Here is a 20,072-nt window from a genome sequence, read left to right on the forward strand (position 1 = left end):
GCCTGTTTATTTCTTATTTGAGGTACCTGGAGAGATTGGTAGTTTCTTCTGAATGATTCATTAGTTATTTTTGGGAAGGGGGCCCAGTATGATGGCTGTTCATATTATGTTGTGTTTTTTTGTTTTTCTGTGCTCCAGGATTACTTCGAAAATGAAGGTCTCCATTTCTATACTTCTGCAGTGCCACTGCAGAAAATCCTGCTACCATGCATACTTGAGTACAGGTGAGAGATAGTGAGTGAGTTAACCATTAAGTAAGTGAGTTGATTATAATGGATCTTCGTAGTAACAATATCTTGGAGTTTATGCAATCTGTTAAGTAATTGGGGGGGTGGTGTGTGTGCGCCCTGGTGCTGGTCCTGACTCCTGGTGGAGTCATTGGGGCACAGTCACGACAAGCTTTTTGCACCAATCCTTTTGGTAATTCTTCGTTGTACAGCGTGTCTTGGGCATCTGAAACCTGGCAGAGCCCATCCCACTCCAGGTTTTTTTTTACGAGGTCAAGTTGCTAGTTCGACACTCAACCCAGGCACGGATGGAGAGTGTGCAAGGGAGCCGGCTGGATTTGAACTCGGGACCTCTTGTCCCGAAGTCCAGCGCTGATGCCACTATGCCACCGACCGGCTTAATTGGGTAATTGTGGAATAAATGAAAGCACAACTTTTTTTAAAACTTTTCCTGTTTGTGATGCATTATTTATTATTCCATTCCACATTGGGTGGCAATCCTGCCATTTCTTTTAGTATTTTTGGTTTTTTTTTGTGAAGCCGAGTTGTTAGCTCAACGCTCAACTCAGCACAGATGGAAAAGGTGCAAGGAGCCAGCCAGATTCGAACCAGGGACCACTCGCCTCAAAGTCCAGTACAGATGCCACTACACCACCAGATGACTTGAGACGCATATTAGCCAAATATGGTATTAAATGTCCAAAGGTATCTTGCTGAAACGTGGTCTGTTTCAGGTATTTCTTGTGGTCACAGAAACAGCTCACTGAGAGACTGTGAAAGATTATATTTCATGTGAAAGAGAACATTGAGTACTGAGATAATTGAAACTTGTTTCCCCTGCACAAGAACAAGAGTGAAGTTTTTCAACGCTATTAAAGCTTTAACAGAGTCGATTGTAGAAGATTGCTTAATCTTTAAGCTGGGGGAATTGTCTTGGGGATTAGTGTTGCAAAACTAAAGAGGGAAACTAGAAATATGTTTCAATAAAATATGATAAGATAGAAAATTTAATCACTAGAGATTTTTGAGTAGATAATGTAATGTGTTTTAACAACAAAATAAAAGAACATTAAGTGACCCCAAACTAAAGAAAACTGGAATTTAAAATTGAAATTGGCTACACTCACTTTTTCCAAATTGACTGTGTGGCTGTGTGAAAATGTGGGTCCAAGCTATGCCTGGCCGAATGTGAGATGTGTGGAGTACTCTATCACCTCCTTAAGGGCTGATCCAATACATCAATAACTTCATTGCTACAGTCACGTATCCTTTCTGGATGAACACCGATTTCTCAAACTTCTGATAATTGCCCTCCCCCATCCCTTCACCATTTCCTATTCTCATTTCTTCTTCTCCAGCCCTTTATCTCTTTCACCCATTAACTTACCAGCTCTTTACTTCACCCCTCCCCCTCTCACCTATCACCTTGCACTTCTTCCTCCCCTCCCCTCAACTTCTTACTCTGACTACTCATCTCTGTTTTTTTCCCAGTCCCGATGAAGGGTCTCGGCCTGAAACATTGCCTCTTTACTCTTTTCTATAGACGCTGCCTCCAGCATTTTGTGTGTATTACTTTGATTTCCAGCATCTACAGATTTTCTCTTGTATTCATACATAACTTTAATATATATCCTCCTTCGCTGGCAATTTCCACCCTACTCCCACCTTCACGTTCTCTATCTCAGACTTATCTTCCATTTCTAAATCTCTCCATCGGCATCTTGAGGGTAGGCTGGCTCTGGCCATCTATTGCGTGCTCACAGTCTCCCACAGCTGCCTTGACTGTGGCTGCTCTCACCTTTCCTGCCATGGACTCCATTCTGTTCTCCCAGTTCTACCATCTTCATTGTACTTGCTCTGATGACTAGGGATTCGCACATGTACGTCTGAGATATCTTCATTTTTACTGAACCATAGTTGACGAAGCCTTGACCTCGTTTCATCCATTTTCCACACTTCTTTGTTCTCCCTCGCACTCTGTCTCGCTCTCACAGACACACCCCCTGTCTTGCACAAGTCAAAGTTCTCCATGGCCACCTTCAGTGAAATTCTATAACCAAACCCACCTTCCCTTGCTGCATTTAGAATGGGTTGTCCGCTTTGCAGCTCTGTAGCCCGAGGTTCTGCTTCACCCAGCTCCTCCCTTTCCCCTTCGTATGGCTCTTTACCATAGGAAATGCAGTACCTGTCCTCTCACCTCTTCCCTTCCCACCACTTCAGGGAACAATCCTTCCTGGTGAAGCAGCAATTCACTTACACATCTTCTCACCTAGTGAGAAACACTGTGTTCAACTGCTGTATCCTCAGCGTTGGAGAAGCCAAATGCAGATGAGGTGCTGTTCTGTGCTCACTCTGCCGAGGTGACTCTTGTAGCCTCCCACCAATTCTACTTCATTCCACTTTCACTCTGATCTGGTCTCCTGCGCTATTATACTGGAACTGCTCTTGAGGTTGAGTGCTACAGCGTCCTTTCTCTGCCTGTGTTGGAACTGTGATGTTGGCTGTGATAGGGGAATTGAGGATTGTGGGGAAAAGGCAGGTAGGCAGAGATGAGTCTGTGGCCAGATCAGCCATGATCTTATTGAATGGCGGAGCAGGTTCGACGGGCCAGATGGCCGACTCCTGCTCCTATTTCTCATGTTCTCAGCTTTTCACTCTCAACTATGCTCATTCTACAGCTCTGTATCTTGCCCTCTCACTATAATAGCTTTGTGTCCATCTGCTCAGGATCTGTTCCATTCATTCCCTGTTGAGATGACCTTGCTTACGGCTGATTTCCCATGACAGCCTTGGCCTCACCTTATCGAAGATAAGGTCCTATCCTTCTGCCACCTCCTTTTCAACTTAAAATCAACTTGTTATTTTTCTTCCCCAGTTTTGAAGGAAGGTCTTCGACCTGAAATGTTTTCCCTGTTTCTCTGTCTACTTGCCACCTGACCCACGAGTGTGTCCAACACTTTGTTTTTATATCGGCCCCAGCAGTTCTTCTTTTACATTTCCATTTGCCAAAGGAGCTACAGGAAAAGTATTTGCTAAGAATTATCTGATGTAAAAACATTTTTAATTAAGTGCATTACAGAATAAGCATTAATGTGATGGGATTTTATTCAACCTGTGACATTGGAAATACTTGAGCAATTCCCTTCAGATGACTTGGCAATACCAGTGCTCTCAATCCTATTCCCACTCCCACTCTGATCTATCTGTTTGTGGTTTCCTGTACTGTTATCGCGAGACTCAGTGCCAGCTTGAGGAACAAGGCGGTTAGGATAGCAGCCTCTGGCTGCTTGTTGTGTACTCTTCTGAAACCCAGTGAGGCTAACATGGGTAAGGAACTGAACATCGAGGTTCAAAAAAATGTCAAGTGAAACCGATTAGTTTAACGTTGTAGATGTGCCCACCACTAACCGCACCTACAAGGACAGTTGCCACAAGAAAGCAGCATCCATCATCAAGGACCCCCACCACCCAGGCCATGCTCTCTTCTCACTGCTGCCATCGGGAAGGAGGTACAGGAGCCTCAGGACTCAGATTGCCCCTCAACCAAAGGGAATAAAGTCACTCACCTCAACACAGAACTGATCCCACAACCCATGGACTGACTTTCAAGTCTCTGCAGCTCATGTCCTCAGTATTATTTATTTATATAATTGTTTATTCTAATTTGTTTTTTTTTAAGTTGCATAGTTTGTCTTTTGCACATTGATCGATTGGTTGCCTGTCTTTGTGTCTTTTTCACTGATTTCGTTGTATTTTTCTATACCTACCATGAATGCCCACAAGAAAATGAATCTCGGGGTAATATATTGTGGCATGTATGTGCTTTGACAATAAATTTACTTTGAACTTTGGTGCTATTTTGCTAAATGGAGATGAGTTCCCTGTTTGTTGATTATAAAATAAACTTGGGAAAACTAGAGTTGTGCAGGACAAAGTCCTTAATGTCTTCATAAAAGACATTCCATTTCAGCTCGAAATCTGTGTACCAAGAAAAGTCTGTGAATAATGAAGGTTGGAGTGGTCTCAGCAAGCATCACGAAACTCTAGTGGCTAATCTGGGAAAGCACGTGCTTCACAGTAAGTCTGACACTTGGCATGGTTATTTGAGGGCACTAACATTGTCATATGTTCTTTCATCTATCCAGTTATTGCCCTGAATTTGTTGCTAGCTTCACTTAATGTCGAAGTCATAGAGTCTTAGAAGAGCTGCCTGTAATTTGTGTGTGAAGCACAAGCAAGCCATTCAGCCCATGCCAAATGGGATCTATGTGAATCACAGTTGCCAGCATTAAATCTATATGGTGTACTTGTGTGAGAGATTCATTATTTGTTAGGTGGTCGGGAAATCCTGTAGGGAAACTCAGCTGTGGTGAAAAATCCTGTATTCTCTGCTTGTGCTTCCATGGAAGCAATGTGGTTAAAATTATTGCCAGAGCTTTAACAGAGGAAGGCAGTGGCCTATATGTTGGAAATAGGAGCACTGATGACAGAAGCATGTGGGTCATATTAATCCTCCTCGATGTCTTGGGTGGGAACTGGGGTTTACTGCAGCATCTCGGGTACGAGCCTTTCGAGAAAATGTTCCAAAACTTTGCAGGGGATGATCAGGGTTGGAGCTGCGTGATAAAATTACGTTGTTTTCCCTTGGTTGTGGAAGGTTAAAGGGGAAAACCTAAAAGTCCATTAATGCATAAGAAACTAAGAGTGGGAATAAAGAGGGGGCTTTTCCGGTTGCCTGCCGGTGACAAGTGGTGTTCGGCGTGTGTGCTGTTTGGGCCATTTCTTTTCAGGTTATATGTTAATGATCCGGGTGATGGAATTGAGGGCTTTGTGGTCAAGTTTGTGGAAGATACAAAGATTGATGGAGAGGCAGGTCGTGCTGAGGAACCAGGGAGTTTGCAGAAGGACTTGGACAGATTAGGAAAATGAGTAAACGTGAAATACATCGGAGGGAAGTGTATGGTTGTACACTTTGGTAGAAGGAATAAAGGCATCAGCAGGGGGCAAATTCAAAATCCAGAGGTGCAAAGGGACTTGGGAGTCCTTGTCTAGGATTCCCTAAAGGTTAACTTGCAGGTTGAGTTGATGGTAAGGCTGGCAAATGCAATGTTTCGAGAGGACTTTAATTTCAGAGCAAGGATATAATACTGAGGCATTGGTCAAACCACACTTGGAGTATTATGAGCAGCTTTGGGCCCCTTTTGGAAGGATGTGCTGGGGTTGGAGGAGGTCCAGAGGAGATTTGCAAAAGTGAGCCAGGAATGAAAGGCTTAATGTATGAGGTGTATTTGACAGCTCTAGGCCTGTACTCACTCGAGTTTAGAAGAATGAGAGGGGATCTTATTGAATATTGAAAAGCCTAGATATAGTGGACATGGTGAGGAAGGTTTCCTGTGGTAGGGGTGTCTGGGACCAGAGGGCATAACCTCAGAATACAAAGATGTCCTTTTAGAATAGCGATGAGGCGAAATTTATTCAGCCAGAAGGTGGTGAATCTGCAGAACTCATCGCCACGGATGGCAGTGGAGGCAAAGTCATTGGGTGTATTTAAAGCGGAGTTAGACAGGTTCTTGATTAGTCATCGTCACCATTATCTGCTGTATCATATGATGTAGGCGATCATGGTGACCATGATTGTCCATAGCAGATTTTTCTCCAGAAGTGGTTTGCCATTGCCTTCTGGGCGGTGTCTTTACAAGACGGGTGACCTCAGCCATTATCAATACTCTTCAGAAATAGTCTGCTTGGCGTCAGTGGTCGCATAACCAGGGTTTGTGATGTGCACCATCTGCTCATGCGACCATCCAACGCCTGCTCCCGTGTCTTCATGTGACCCTGATCAAGGGTGGTGGGGAGGGGGAGCTAAGCAGGTGCTACACCTTGCCCAGGGGTGACCTGCAGGCTAGAGGAGGGAAGGAGGCACCTTACACCTCCTTTGGTAGAGACATATCTCCACCCAGCCCCACTTTCCGATTAGTAAGGGTGTCAAAGGTTGTGAGAAGGTAGGAGAATGGCATTGAGAGGGATAATAAATCAGCCTTTATGGAATGGCAGAGCAGTTTCTATGAACTGAATGGTCTAATTCTGCTCCTATGTATTATAGACTTTCCCTTGTCCTACCCGTCCCGTCGTCCTGTCCCCTGTCCGTCCCGTCGCTCTGCCCCCTGTCCGGCCCAGCCCGTCGCTCCGCCCCCTGTCCGGCCCAGCCCGTCGCTCCGCCCCCTATCCGTCCCGTCGCTCCGCCCCCTGTTCGACCCGTCCCGTCGCTCCGCCCCCTGTCTGGCCCGTCCCATCGCTCCGCCCCTTTCCACTTTCTCCAGCCTTTCAGTCTGCCCATCACCTGCATTCCTCTCTGTAATTCTGCTCTCCTCCTCCTGTTCATTCCTCGCTCCTCTGTCATCTTCCATCTTCAGCCATTTGCTACTTCCACCTGTCACCCTGCAGCTTCCCACTCTGCTCCCTCCCTCACCTGTCAAACCCACCCCATCTAGATCCACCTATGACCTGCCTGCTCTTGCTCTGCCATTCACTCTTTTCTACCAGCGCTCTCTCCTTCAGCTGTGATGAAGAGACAGCACCTTAGTGTAGCAGTTATGACGCCTTTACCGTGCAAATGGTCAGCCGTCGGGGTTCAGTTCCCACCGCTGACTGTGAGAAGTTCGTACGTTCTCCCTGTGATTTGCTGAAACTAACGTCCAATCTTTTCTCTGGAAAGCTGCGACTTGCTGCTCGGCGGTCATGTCCACCACCCTCGTGGCCTGCCTCCTGCTCCACAAGCACCAGCAGGTAGGTAGTCTTTTCCATTGTTGCACTAAGTACACAAGCCCTGGGAGTGTGTGGCTGTAATATTCCTCCTTACCTGAGTGAGCAATTGGCAAAATATGACCAACAGAGCTTGTACTGATGCCCTGTTATCGCTTCAAGAGCAATATGACTACAGTCGGCCCTCCTTATTCTGCATGTGCGGATTCAACCAGCCGCAGATCGGGAAAACCCGGAAGTTCTCTCTCCAGCACTCGTTGTTTGAGCATGTACAGACTTTTTTTCTTGTCATTATTCTCTAAACAATACAGTACAACGACTATTTACATAGCATTTACATTGTATTAGGTATTATAAGTAATCTAGAGATGATTTAAAAGTACAGGCAGTCCCCGGTTATGAACGAGTACCGTTCCCGAGTCCATCTTTAAATCGGATTTGAAGTTGGAACAGGTACATCTGGTATTATTTAGCGTCAGTTAGTCAAACGTTTGTCTTAGTACATAATATATATTTTACCTTTCTGTGCATATAAAAGACTTGAGAGATGTATGTATTTCAATAATTAAACCACTGCGTTGCTTAGTAATAATTGTAGCTTTCATCAGGGCAGGGCCTTCCACATGCTCTATTAAAATTATTCCAATCGTTGACCAACTGTAGCCTAACGCTTTTCCAACGACCGGTGGTGTTTCACCTCTTTCCGATCACTTTATTACTTCCACTTTATTTTCAATCGTGATTATTTTAGTGAACAGAAACACTGCGGATTCAGAGCTGCGCTGGGTCCTAAAGCCCACCACACTGATACAGGTTAAATAAGGTCTGGGGTTCCGCTGGGTCCTGTTAGGGTTAATGTTAGGGTTAATTCGAGACTGCCACTACAGGTCAGGAGTGGCTCACGTGATATTAGGAGACAGGAATGCAAGGGAGGGGGGAAGCGAAACTGGGGATTCCGCTACACCGAAACTGCTAGTGTCACGCGATTCAGTAAACAAAAGAAACAGGTAACTCGTGAGTGAATGGCATCGGGCCAATAAGGAGGACACAAGTGCCCGATATTACCTAATTTGTACAACAAAGTTCGGCCTTACCAAATATGTGTAGCGAGGGGTTGGAATGGGGAAAAGGGGTATAAATAAGCGTAGAATGTAAGGGGAGGGCAGAACGCGCCTTCTCCAGCGACTCTGTGTATTCGCTGTGCCAGTTACGATTCACCATTAAAGCCAAGTTTTGTAATATTCCGGTGTTGGTTGTCTCTCTTCCTAAACGAACACAGGGCAGAATTTCAAGCCCAACAGTCCTAAAGACCACTGCACTGAGACAGGTTAAATAAGGGACTTGAGCATCTGCATTTTTTGGTATCCGTGGGGGGTCCCGGAACCAATCCCCCACAGAGAAGGAGGGCCGACTGTATATCCATTCATCCACACTTCTTTGTGGTCTTTTCCCATGCAGTTGCTCTTTGAAAGTTACAATTTTGAATATTAATTCCTCTTTATGACCACTTTATTTTTTGCTGTTAGATACTTCCTACCTATTGTGCATTTAATATAACCAAGTGCTTTTTTTGCAGGGTGCCTTCCTTACCACATTGGCAAAGGATTTCTATTGGCTAATGAATGAAGTTCTTGCGAGGCATTTCGACGTGGGTTTTTCGGGGCAACTCCACGATATACTGCTGCACGCCCTTTTCTTGCTGAGGGACTGTGTGACAATCAGGAGATTTTCACCGACCAATTGCATTGTGATAACCAAGACAAGCAAAGAGGCTGTAGAGGAGCTTAGTCTCTGCAGCAGTGCTGTCCTCCCCGTCTTTATCTGTGAAGCTGTGGCCGGTAAGTGACTCGAATCTGAATTCAGTGAGACCCAAAGGCCAGAATTTTCAACAGGTTGTTCTGGTTCAGGCTTTTACAGCAGTTTACAGCTTTTTTTTGTGCCACATGGAGGTCCATGGAACCCCTGGTTTAGAGTGATGTTTTGAGAAAGCCTTCATTCTGTTGTCCTACCAAAAGTTTATACCAAGAACATTGTGGCTCCTGGTGCTAACTGACCAATTAATTTTATATTTGCAATATTGTAGTTTACTTGTTCGATTATTGTCAGGTTTTGAATTTGTCTGGAGAGCACTGTTGGATTTTTATGTTGAGCCATAATTTTGCTGTGTTTTGTTATTCTGTTTGTTTATTGAAGGTGCTGTGTGGGAGTGGAAAAGGACAAAATGTAAAGCTTTAGTTGATTATATTGTTGCCTGATTACAGAGAGTTGCTGCTTGATAAGGAGGATGTGCTGGTTAACGCAGCGGTTTAGGAACTATAACCCTGACTGGACTGGATTGTGCATGGATTGTTTCTGTATTTAAATTGTTTTTCATATTCCTTCTCAGCCTGTGCTCTAAATTCCCTCCTAAGAGAAGTGGCAAAATACTTGATGGACTGGGATTCCAATGTGGAGGTTGTAATCAGCCAGGAAGAACTTACCTGCAAAACTCTTCAGTTGTGCCACTTGCTGCCCAGTGAAGTCCTACTTTTACCAGTAAGAGCAGAACTTGTTTCACTAATTTTCAAATATAACATCTTGCTTTGAAAGATTGGCCTTATTAAGTGAAGTCAATTGGCAACATCAATCTTTGATGTCACTATGAAATTGAAAATAACTGAAGCGACACTACGTGGAAGGTGCATTGTTTGTATAAGATTTTTTTAAATTTACTACACCAGATGGGGGAAGTCAATGATATAATGTACCCAGCAACACACACAAAATGCTGGAGGAGCTCAGCAGGCCAGGCAGCATCCAAGAAAGAGTCTATCAGCAGGAAGGGTCTCGGCCCGAAAGGTTGACTGTACTCTTTTCCATAGATGCTGCCTGGTCTGCTGATTTCCTCCAGCATTTTGTGTGTTGTTTGGATTTCTGCAGATTTTCTCTTGTTAGTGATGTGATGCGCCTAGAGGCTGAAAACAAATATCACCTAGGAAATGTCTAGAAAATTAAAGCATATGAAAGTAGGTGGATGACAACAACAAAAAATTAGTATATGGACAAATGGGCTTGGGTGTTCAGCTTAGAACCAGGTATTGGTGGTTTCATTAATAGAACATCTCCATTGACTATACAGCAATGATTTGTTCATAATCAAATTCTTTGTTATTGAAATCAGTTAAAAGGATCAATTAAGAAATTGATTTGCAGTAGGTGATTTATCATCTGGTGTCTCAACCCTTTTCAACCATCTACAAGAAATGAGTCAGGAGAGTGACAAAATGCACTCCACCTGCCTGGTTGAGTGAAGTTCATAGAGTAATCTCCAAGCACTCAAGAAGCTCAACTTCCAGGTAGCCCATCAACTTCCCCAAGCATTCGTTAGGTCTTCCGCTGGTGCACAGTGTCTCCAGTGTGTCCCATCTACAAAATGCAGTAAAGACACTCACATGGGTTTCTCTGATACCACCAAGCAATCTGGGAGCATTGGAACTCCAAGTCACACCATCCTGACCTGTAAATGTATCACCGTTCCTTCCCGGCAACTTAGATTTAAAATCTCGAGCTCCAACCACAGTAGAACTAGACTGCAGCAGTTCCAGGCAACTGGTCACCATCGTCTTCTATGTAACATTTTGGCAGCAGGAGCAATAAGAGCCGGACTTGTCGGTAATGTCCATATCTCCCCAGAGATAAAAATATTTATAAAACTCACGAGTGAATAGACTTCCTCTGTTCTTAGTGATGGAAGGTTTTTGATGAACCAGTATAAGATGGTTGGACCTAAACAACTGTCCTGAGAAATCCTACATTGATTTGGGGATAGGATGTTTGATTTCCTTAGCTATGATAATAAAGGACACTATAGCAGTGTAGTGGTTAGCGCACCGCGATCACAGCTCAGGCCATCAGAGTTCAATCCCAGCGTCTTCTGTAAGGAGACTTTACGCCCTCCCTGTGCATTTTGGGTTTTCCCTGGGTGCTGTGATTTTTTCCCACAGTCCAAAGACATACCCAGCTATGTTAATTGGTCTTTGTAAATTGTCCTGTGATTAGGTAATGGTTAATCGAGGTTAGCGGAGTTGCTAGGGTGACATGGCTCAACTGGCCAGAAGAGCCTACTCCTCACTGTACCGTTAACCAAAATAAATTTTCCCTTCTGCAAAGTGTGATTCCAACCATGGTAATGCTCCCTTGATGACCATTGACATATTTTTTACCACACGTTGTTAATTTACCAGAGCTACTTGATCAAACGCTGCCTTGATGTCAATGGCAGTCACTCTTGCCTTGCTCAAGCCAAATCCCAGAATTATAACATCCTTAGTCTTGTGTGGGTCGCTTCTTTGCCTTGTCTCTGTCTATTCTCCTCCGGTACTCCAGCTCTTCAAACTGGGCTGCTTCTGCAGCCTCCACTTCTCTCGACTCATCTGTGGTAGCTACAGCTTCAGCAGTTCAGCTTCTGGACATCTGGAATGTTCTACACATTCCTTTTCTTTATGAAGATTCTTTAAACTCAATGTGCTTGTCCAAGTCAAACCTGATTTTCTTTACAATAAAACTGATTTCTTGTCTGATTGTACTTCCATAATTTAAAAAAAAACTTAAGGACATTTTTGCCTGTGTAACCTGTTATATATGTTCTATGTTACCTGTTAACCATGTTCTATATGGTATAGAGTGAATCTCTTTTTACCCTGAAAAAATCAGAGCAGAATATTTTGCACTTTGGTAAAATAGCAGCAGCCTTGTTAGGACTAATGGTCTTTGTCTGTTTATAACGATCTCAAAAACAAGAATTGATTTCAGTTGTTGTACCGTTATTGCTCTAGCCCTCCATGAATTGTTTGACTTCCTTTCAGCCTTGCCAATCGGTGTACCGGTTTGCACAGGATGCAGTGGACAAACTCACCTACTGCGAGGTTCTCGTTCTGAGGGAGGTGAGAACTTACTGCAGAGCTTGTCAAGGCTTGGTGGGTGGATGTGGAAGCAGATTGAAATTCCGTTTTTGTTTCCTGTTGGTAGAATGAGAACAGCCATCCTGCATGTGACTTTTGGAGTGAGCACCTTGCTAAGCAACTGGCGTGGAAGGGGATGGATGATTTTGATGGCTCTGACAGTGATTGTGAAGAAGATACCTTAAAATATTATTTCAAGGTATGTTGTCTCCTTTATAAATGTAGTTTCAATAATACTTCGAGGGTGCAGAAACTCTTCTTGGGCTTCCAGCCGAGTACAGGTATCGATTTTAACAGTTTCGATGACAAACTCTGTCGTCTTCGTCAGGGGTGATGCCTGGTGGTATTTATACCCTCGACGTCCATCCCTCCTGATTGGCTAGTCCTCATCCAATCAGGTTTCCACTGCCGCACCTTGTTTACAATCAAATTCCAGTCCTTGCTTAGAGCGAGACCTTCATCTTTGTTACCCGGAGAAACTGGCGGCAATAGAACATTGCATTCACAATGGCCCTAGGATTGACTTCATTGGCACAAAACTACTGTGCAGCGCCAATGGCTTTTGGGACTAGCTGGTGAAGGAAGCCATTGTAATAAAACAAGAGAAAAGGAATTTTAGCAAAGACGGAGGTTTTCGTAAAGGACATGCCTAGGCATCATCCCTGATGAAGATAGCAGAGTTTGTCATTGATATGTCGGTTATAGTCAATATCTGTACCCAGCTGGAAGCCTGAGAAGAGTTTATTTGTCCTAAACACTGGAAAAACATGAGAACCTCTTTCACTTTGAGTGTGTTGGTCTCAGTAAGAGTATTACAGTGAAAAGAACAGGGGTTTCTGATCAAGATAATTCAGAATATTCAGGTACAAGGACAGCGCTAGATGAAGGGAAGTTGATCAATTGTGACTGGCTTCACTGAGCTGACTGACAGATTATCGAATGACCTTAACAACACACACAAAATGCTGGAGGAACTCAGCAGGTTAGGCAGCATCTATGGAAAGGAATAAACAGCCAATGCTCTGGGCTGAGACCCTTCATCAGGATTGGAAAGGAAGGGGGAAGAAACCAGAAAAAGGTGAGGGGATGAAGGGAAGGTGTTACAAGCCGGCAGGTGATAGGTGAAACCAGGTGGGGAGGGGGGGAGAATGAAGTGAGATGAGTGACCATCTCTCCCATCGCTCCTCCTCTGTGATCTCTGCTGCTCTCTGACTCTGACCACGTGCTTGCTCACTTCAACCCCCACACCCCCCCCCAAACACACACACACACACACACACACACTCACACTCACACACACACTCACACTCACACCTACCTTACCCTCACCTGGTCACACCTATCAGCTGCCAGGTCTTCCACCTCCCCCTCTCCCCAACTTCCTATTCCGGCTTCTTCTCCACCACCCTGACGAAGGGTCTTGGCCTGCAATGTTGACTCTTTAACTCACACTTTGCCATAGATGCTGCCTGACCTGCTGAGTTCCTCCAGCACTGTGTGTGTGTTGCTCAGTGTTTCCAGCATCTGCAGAATCTCTTGTGTAATGGATACACTGAATAGAAGTTGCTGTGGTAAAAAGGCTATGTAAGTTTTCATCAGCCTATTTTTATCTTTTGACCTCGAGGACATTAATAAATCCTTGAGTTTTACAGAAATAATGGATGTAGAGAGGATGTTTCCATAGTGAGGGAGTCTGGGATCTGAGGGCATTGTCTCAGAATTCAAGCACGTCCCTTTAGAACAGAGATGAGGAGGAATTTCTTTAGACAGAAGGTGGAGAATCTGGAGTTCGTTGTCACTGAGGGCTGTGGTGGCCAAGTCATTGGGTATATTTAAAGCGGAAATTGTTAGGTTCTTGATTAGCAAAGGCTACAGGGAGAATGGGGTTGAGAGGGATCAGCCATGATGGAATGGCAGAGCAGACTTGATGGGCCGAATGGCCTAATTCTGCTCGCATGTCTTATGGTTATGGTCTAAGTAACCCGTAGTCTTTCACTGTAGTTGTGTTTACCATCATGTGCCGTCATGTTCTAATCTTTTCTAGCTTGGACAGACCGCTGAGAGCCACGCATTCTTCCTCTTCCTCTGTAATTTGCTGCGGCCTGTGTTGAAGGCCTATGAGATGGTAGCAGGCCAGCTCCACCAACTTGACTTTCCAATGGAAGGTACGTTAGTAGCACGCCAAACTGACCAGATGATGTGTAAATTACAGTAATCCCGATGAAGGGATTTTGGCCTGAAACATCAACTCTTTATTCCTTTCCATAGACACTGCCTGACCTGCAGCGTTCCTCCAGCATGCAGTGTGTATGTTGTAGTGGTTAAGAACTTCAGCTTTTGTATGTGATGTTACTCTTTGTTGTGAACCATGATGCGTATTCTGGATATAATTAGAGGTGTATGAATGAAATTCCTTTTGCACTTCTCTGTCACACCAGTAGGTGGCGATATTACATTGCCAGTCTAATCTGCAGAATGTGGAACGTTCAACGCCATTTCGCCCAAAAAAAACAGTTTGAAAATTAGCAAAGTTTATTTGTAAAACTGCCGAAGTGGGTAAATTGGGCATGTAATATCTGGAAATGAAAGGTGGATCTGGTAAACAATGGAATGAGTTGATAAAGCAAATAAAGGTTTCCAATTATTTAAAGGTTAATGAACAAAGAATCAGTGAAGATTGTTATCTGAGGTTACAACAGGATTGAGATTAGCTGGGAATGGGAGCAAGGGAATGGTGTAAGATGACGTAAGATTTGCTGGTCTTTAAGTATATTTAAGTATGCTTGAGTATACTTTAAGTATATTTGAGTATATTTAAAGCGAAAGCTAATAGGTTGATTAGTCAGGGCTTCAAAGGTTATAGGGAGAAGGCAGGACAGTGGAGTTGAGAGGGATAATAAATCAGCCATGATGGAATGGCGGAGCAGACTCAATGGGCTGAATGGTCTAATTCTGCTCTTCTGTCTTGTGTTATTATAATGTTACCGTTGCAGTAGTAATGACTGTAGTGTTGTATAAATTGTGGAGTATTCTGCAGAGTTGCAATTATGCTGGTGAAAATGCAGAAAAGGTTCACAAGCATCAAAGGGCTTAAGTTGTAAAGAAAGTTTTGATAGACTGGTCTGTTTATCCCAAAGCAAAGGTAACTGAGAAATGGCCACTTTATTAGATACACCTGTAGACCTGCTTGTTAATGCAAATATCTGATCAGCCAATCGTGTGGCAACTCAATGCATAAAACATGGTCAAGGAGTTCAGTTGTTGTTCAGAGCAAACTTCAGAATGGGGTAGAAATGTGGTCTAAGTGACTTTGACTGTGGAATGATTGTTGGTGCCAGACAGGGTGGTGTGAGTATCTCCCAAACTGCTGATCTCCTGGGATTTTGGTGCACAGCGGTGTGAGAAACCAACAACATTCAGTGAGCAGCAGTTCTGTGGACAAGAATATCTTGTTAATGAGAGGGATTGGAGGAGAATGGCTAGCTGACAGGAAGGCAACAGTAACTCAAATAACCGTACCATCCAACAGTGCTGAACATCTCTGAACATGTCGAGCTCTGCTGTGGATTGGCTACAGCAGCAGAAGCCCAAACCGGGTTCCATTCCTGTATCAGTGTGAGGGGTGATGTCCACTTCCCATGGTAGGAGTGCCTGAAGCTAGAGGTGAGAGGGAGGAGGTTTATAGCGGATTTCAGGGGCCAGCGTTTCACACAGTTGGTATCTGGAATGATTTGGCAGAGGTGTTAGAGGAATATTAACGATGTTTAAGAGCAATAAGAAGTGTGAAATTAATGCGGACAGCTTGGATTAGCATAGGGAGGGGCCTGATGGTTGGCATGCTTATTTTCATCCATGCCGATGTAAGTTCAGAAGCTGGCTTTTCGAACTGGTCACGCTGTTAATGCAGCCATGCAGACTGAAAGCTGTCCCTCAGAATCCTGCTTTGTGACGCACAGGACTCGGCTCACCTGCCGTACTACACGTGGGGCTGAGCCCACCCTGCCCTACTTAAAGGAAATTGCTGACTTTGGTTAATTTTATTCTGCAGATCAGTGTAAGGAGGTAATGCTAACATATTCCTTCAAAACTGTTATTTCCATTCATTAAAAATTAGCGGCAGAGTTGCAGGTGTACTCCAGCCTTTTCCTGTTCTTCTGTCTTCAAAATTTTTAATATACTCAATGGGCTCTGGGTGGGAAATTATGGAGATGATTTCTTCTCACCATTTATCAGTTCAGTGCTGTGGAAGATCAAAGTGTGAGGACCTGAGTCTCGTTGCACTGAGTGAATCAATCAGTGTGCCAGTCGGACATTTGTCAGTAACAGCCAAATATGCTGCACTTGTCTCCCCGAATTGAAATTTACAGAGAAAAATCCTTCCGCTCCTGTTAGGATGATATGATGTCCATGCTTTTTCTTTCAGAGTCGCAGTGTGTGCTGAGGGTGTTTAAGTTCTTACAGACGCAGGTGGAGGAGTGCCCTGGTAAGTCAGTTGAGGCAGCTGAACGATTTTAATCAGCGGCCATTTCAAAGGCCAAAGCAGAGATAAGGGATGAATATTGGGGAAGACATTAACAATGTGATTGAAAGGACATGGACGTGCCCACTCTGGGTGTATTGGGGCTGTAGCTAAAAATGTAAAACATGATCGTCTTAATGACATATCTCTGAGTTGCAGATCTCAGGAGGAATGCTTGGAAAAGTTGTTCCTGGCATTTATATATAATCTAAGGATTATACAAACTGTTAGATGATGAAACATTTTGTAAATTAAAAAGTAACTTTGAATGCAGAGATGAATTTGACTTGGGCTATGTTACCTTACAGGAAGTGCCTCACTGTACTTTGCTAACAGTGCCATAAAGACCTTCAAGGAGTTAGGGGTGAGTGCCAAGTTCTGTAAGTGAGGGAACTCCCTACCGCTGCCTGGATTCTGAGTGTATTTAGCAGATCAATAAGCCGTATACAGACGTGGCTATCACAAATGTGTTGAGTTAGACTCTGATGACTTTGGAACAGGCTTGCAGTAGAAGTGTTTGAGAGCAGGAAACCGTTGCTGCCAGTGGAAGGGTTGGCCATTAACTGAGATTGCTTTTATATGACGTGCACTCCTCCACGCGTCTGAACAGGCAGCCCGAACTTGGCACCTGGGGTCACACGCAGTTAATATCCGCAGAGGTCACCCTCTCCCATAATCTCAGGCCAGTGACCATTGGATATTACTTCCTCTGACATGCCGATAGTCGTACTTAGTTTGCCTCAGATGTTACACAGTGGAGACATGAATATGTTTGCCAGTAAACCTGGCAAACGGGAAAGTTTGTGTACGCAAAGAGCGTGCAGGGGCAGGACCCCGGTGAGATTAAGGGGATTGTGGGGAGTAGTCGGGGGTGGGGGGTGATGTTTAGGGGAGAGTGCAAAATGTGGTCCAGATGAGTTTGAATGGAGTGCAAGGAATGAATCTTCTGGGAAAACGGCCTGAGTGAGTGAGTAAGGAATGTGGGCAAATAGAGCTCTGGTGAGCTTAAAGGAAGCAGGAGTAAGTCAGATGAACTATCAAGATTTCCAGATAACTGGATGGAGGATTACCTGAGTTGTACTGTGCTCTATGACTGTGGCTAAGCGCAGCTCCAATGCCATTTTCAAGTTTGCTGATGAATTCACTGTCGCACACCGAATCAAAGGTGGTGATGAATCTGCATACAGGAGGGAGTTTGAAAATCTGGCTGAGTGATGCCACAACGACAACCTCTCACTCGGTGTCAGCAAGACCGAAGAGCTGATCATTGAGTTCAGGAGGAGGAAACCAGAGATCCATGAGCCAGTCCTCTCTGGGGGATCAGAGGTGGAGAGGGTCAGCAACGTTAAATCCCTCGGTGTTATTATTTTGGAGGACCTGTCCTGGGCCCAGCACATAAGTGAAATTACAGCAGTGCCTCTACTTCCCGAGGAGTTTGCAAAGATTCAGCATGACATCTAAAACCTTGGCAAGCTTCTGTAGATGTGCAGTGGAGAGTATACTGACTGGCTGCGTCACAGCCTGGTATGGACACACCAATGCCTTTGAATGGAAAATCCTACAAAAAGTAGTGGATGTGGCCCAGTTCAATGTGGGTAAAGCCCTTCCTACCACTGAGCACATCTACACAGAACACTGTTTCAGGAAACAGCATCCAGCATCAGGGACTCCCACCACCCAGGACATGCTGCCATCAGGAAGAAGGTACAGGAGCTTCAGGACTCTCAGCGCGGTTATTAACTGCTCGACCATCGGGCTCTTGAACCAAAGGGGATAATTTCACTCAGCTTTACTTGACCATCATTGAAATGTTCTCACAACCTATGGAATCACTTTCAAAGACTTTTCGTCTCATGTTCTCAATATTCATTGCTTATTTATTTATTATTTTTGTATTTGCACACTTTATGTATTTTGTACACTGGTTCAACACCCAAGTTGGTGTCTTTATTATGGCTATTATTCTATAATAGATTTACTGAGTATGCCTGTAAGAAAATGAATCTCAGGGTTGTGTATAGTGTCGTGTATGTACTTTGATAATAAATTTACTTTGAACTTTGAACTCTTGCTGAACTTTTGAGTTGCCCTTTCAGTCCACAACTCATGACCATTAATCATGAGACCAGCTACAAAGCATGTTGCCTAGAAAAGTGAAAACCAGCTGAGATTGGTGACTTGGAAAGAAGGAAGGTTTGACTTTTAAGGCAACACGAGTGAATCTGCAGATGCTGGAAATAAATAAAACCACAAAATGCTGGCAGAACTCAGCAGGCCAGACAGCATCTATGGGAGGTGGTAGTGAAACCCTTCATCAGGAGTAGGGTTTCGGCCCGAAACGTCATCACTACCTCCTTCCATAGATGCTGTCTGGCCTGCTGAGTTCTGCCAGCATTTTGTGTCTTTAAGGTTTGACTTTTAATTTCTTTGGATACATTATGAGTGTCATGTGGTTAGACTGAAATTGTTTCAGCTGCACTTATTGGAGTGTGTATATTTTAAATGAAACTCAGTGGTTGTGTTTGTTTTGAGTGAATTTATTTGTAATTTTAGTTTTATTTTCACATGTTGATGTGTTACGTTCTGGTGCACATGTGAAGGCAGCACTTAACACAAATAGATTCTGAAACAAGATCTACAGAACTAATAAAACATTTAAAATGCTGCTCAGGCAGCATCTGGGGGAAAGAGAAGGTGAACATTTCGGGCCCTTGAAGCTTGATGAGAGCCACAGGCCAGAAACATTAGGTCTAATTCTCTTTGCAAAGATGCTGCCTGACTGCAGAGTGCTTCCAGCAGTTTTTTTTTTACTTGTATATGATTTTCTTTCCCTTGTAGGTTTTTGAAGTGGAGACAGGAGTGACAGGGTCATTGCTGGAACTCAGTGAAACTTTCCAACGGGCTGAGAGTAGGCAGAAGCTCCAGCAGTACATTCAACAATTCTGTTGACTTGCTCCAAAATCGGGTGACATTTCTGACTCTATGTCAGACCACACAGCTCCGTGCTGTCTCATCTGGTGCAGAACCCAAATTGGTCCCCGTTTGCGGATTCTTGTTATACTGGAAGAAGGGTAAAGGTGCTTTCTGTTGTTTCAGTGTTTGAATAAAGCAAGCTGAATTGTAATTGGTAAAACCAACCCTCGTTGCATGCACAATAAAGTTGACAGTTTCATTTGGAGCTCGGCTTTACTTTATGTTGAGTTTTTACACTTAGTGTTAAGAGCAACAAATTAAAGTTGTGCAACCAGTCATTTGCTTTTCAAAGGGCAGATACAATCTGTCATAGTTATACGAGAGGTGATTGATAAGTTCGTGGCCTAAGGTAGGAGTCAATTTTAGAAAACCTAGCACATTAATTTTCAACATAGTCCCCTCCTACATTTACACACTTAGTCCAGCGGCCGTGGAGCATAACGATCTTGGACCTCCAGAAAGTGTCCACAGCAGGGGTGATTGATAAGTTTGTGGTTTAAGGTAGAAGGAGATGAGTTATACAGCTCTCGTTAAATGCACGTGCAGTTCAACTCTTTGAGTGATTAGGCAGTAAGTATGAAGTTAATAACTCATCTCCTTCTACCGTAGACCATGAACCTATCAATCACCCCGATGAGTTATTAACTTCAA

General features: G+C 44.0%; 1 protein-coding gene across 7 annotated transcripts in view; it reads left to right on the top strand.

Annotated features, from left to right (window-relative positions):
• gpat2 (glycerol-3-phosphate acyltransferase 2, mitochondrial) overlaps positions 1-19,626 on the top strand; it is a 54,011-nt gene extending 34,385 nt beyond the window's left edge. For 6 of the 7 annotated variants that reach the window (XM_073057376.1, XM_073057419.1, XM_073057384.1 and 3 more), the window contains 11 exons: positions 139-224; positions 4,198-4,304; positions 6,943-7,013; positions 8,566-8,827; positions 9,376-9,524; positions 11,834-11,911; positions 11,997-12,128; positions 13,974-14,094; positions 16,353-16,412; positions 16,757-16,812; positions 19,287-19,626. In XM_073057376.1, coding sequence (XP_072913477.1) covers positions 139-224; positions 4,198-4,304; positions 6,943-7,013; positions 8,566-8,827; positions 9,376-9,524; positions 11,834-11,911; positions 11,997-12,128; positions 13,974-14,094; positions 16,353-16,412; positions 16,757-16,812; positions 19,287-19,397 — 1,233 coding nt within the window. In that variant the 3' untranslated portion in view covers positions 19,398-19,626. The remainder of the gene's footprint in view (positions 1-138; positions 225-4,197; positions 4,305-6,942; positions 7,014-8,565; positions 8,828-9,375; positions 9,525-11,833; positions 11,912-11,996; positions 12,129-13,973; positions 14,095-16,352; positions 16,413-16,756; positions 16,813-19,286) is intronic. The other variant, XM_073057411.1, reaches the window with a different exon arrangement.
• Positions 19,627-20,072: the final 446 nt, after the last annotated feature.

This window comes from Hemitrygon akajei, chromosome 1, assembly GCF_048418815.1.
Source record: "Hemitrygon akajei chromosome 1, sHemAka1.3, whole genome shotgun sequence".
NCBI classification, from domain to species: Eukaryota; Metazoa; Chordata; class Chondrichthyes; order Myliobatiformes; family Dasyatidae; genus Hemitrygon; species Hemitrygon akajei.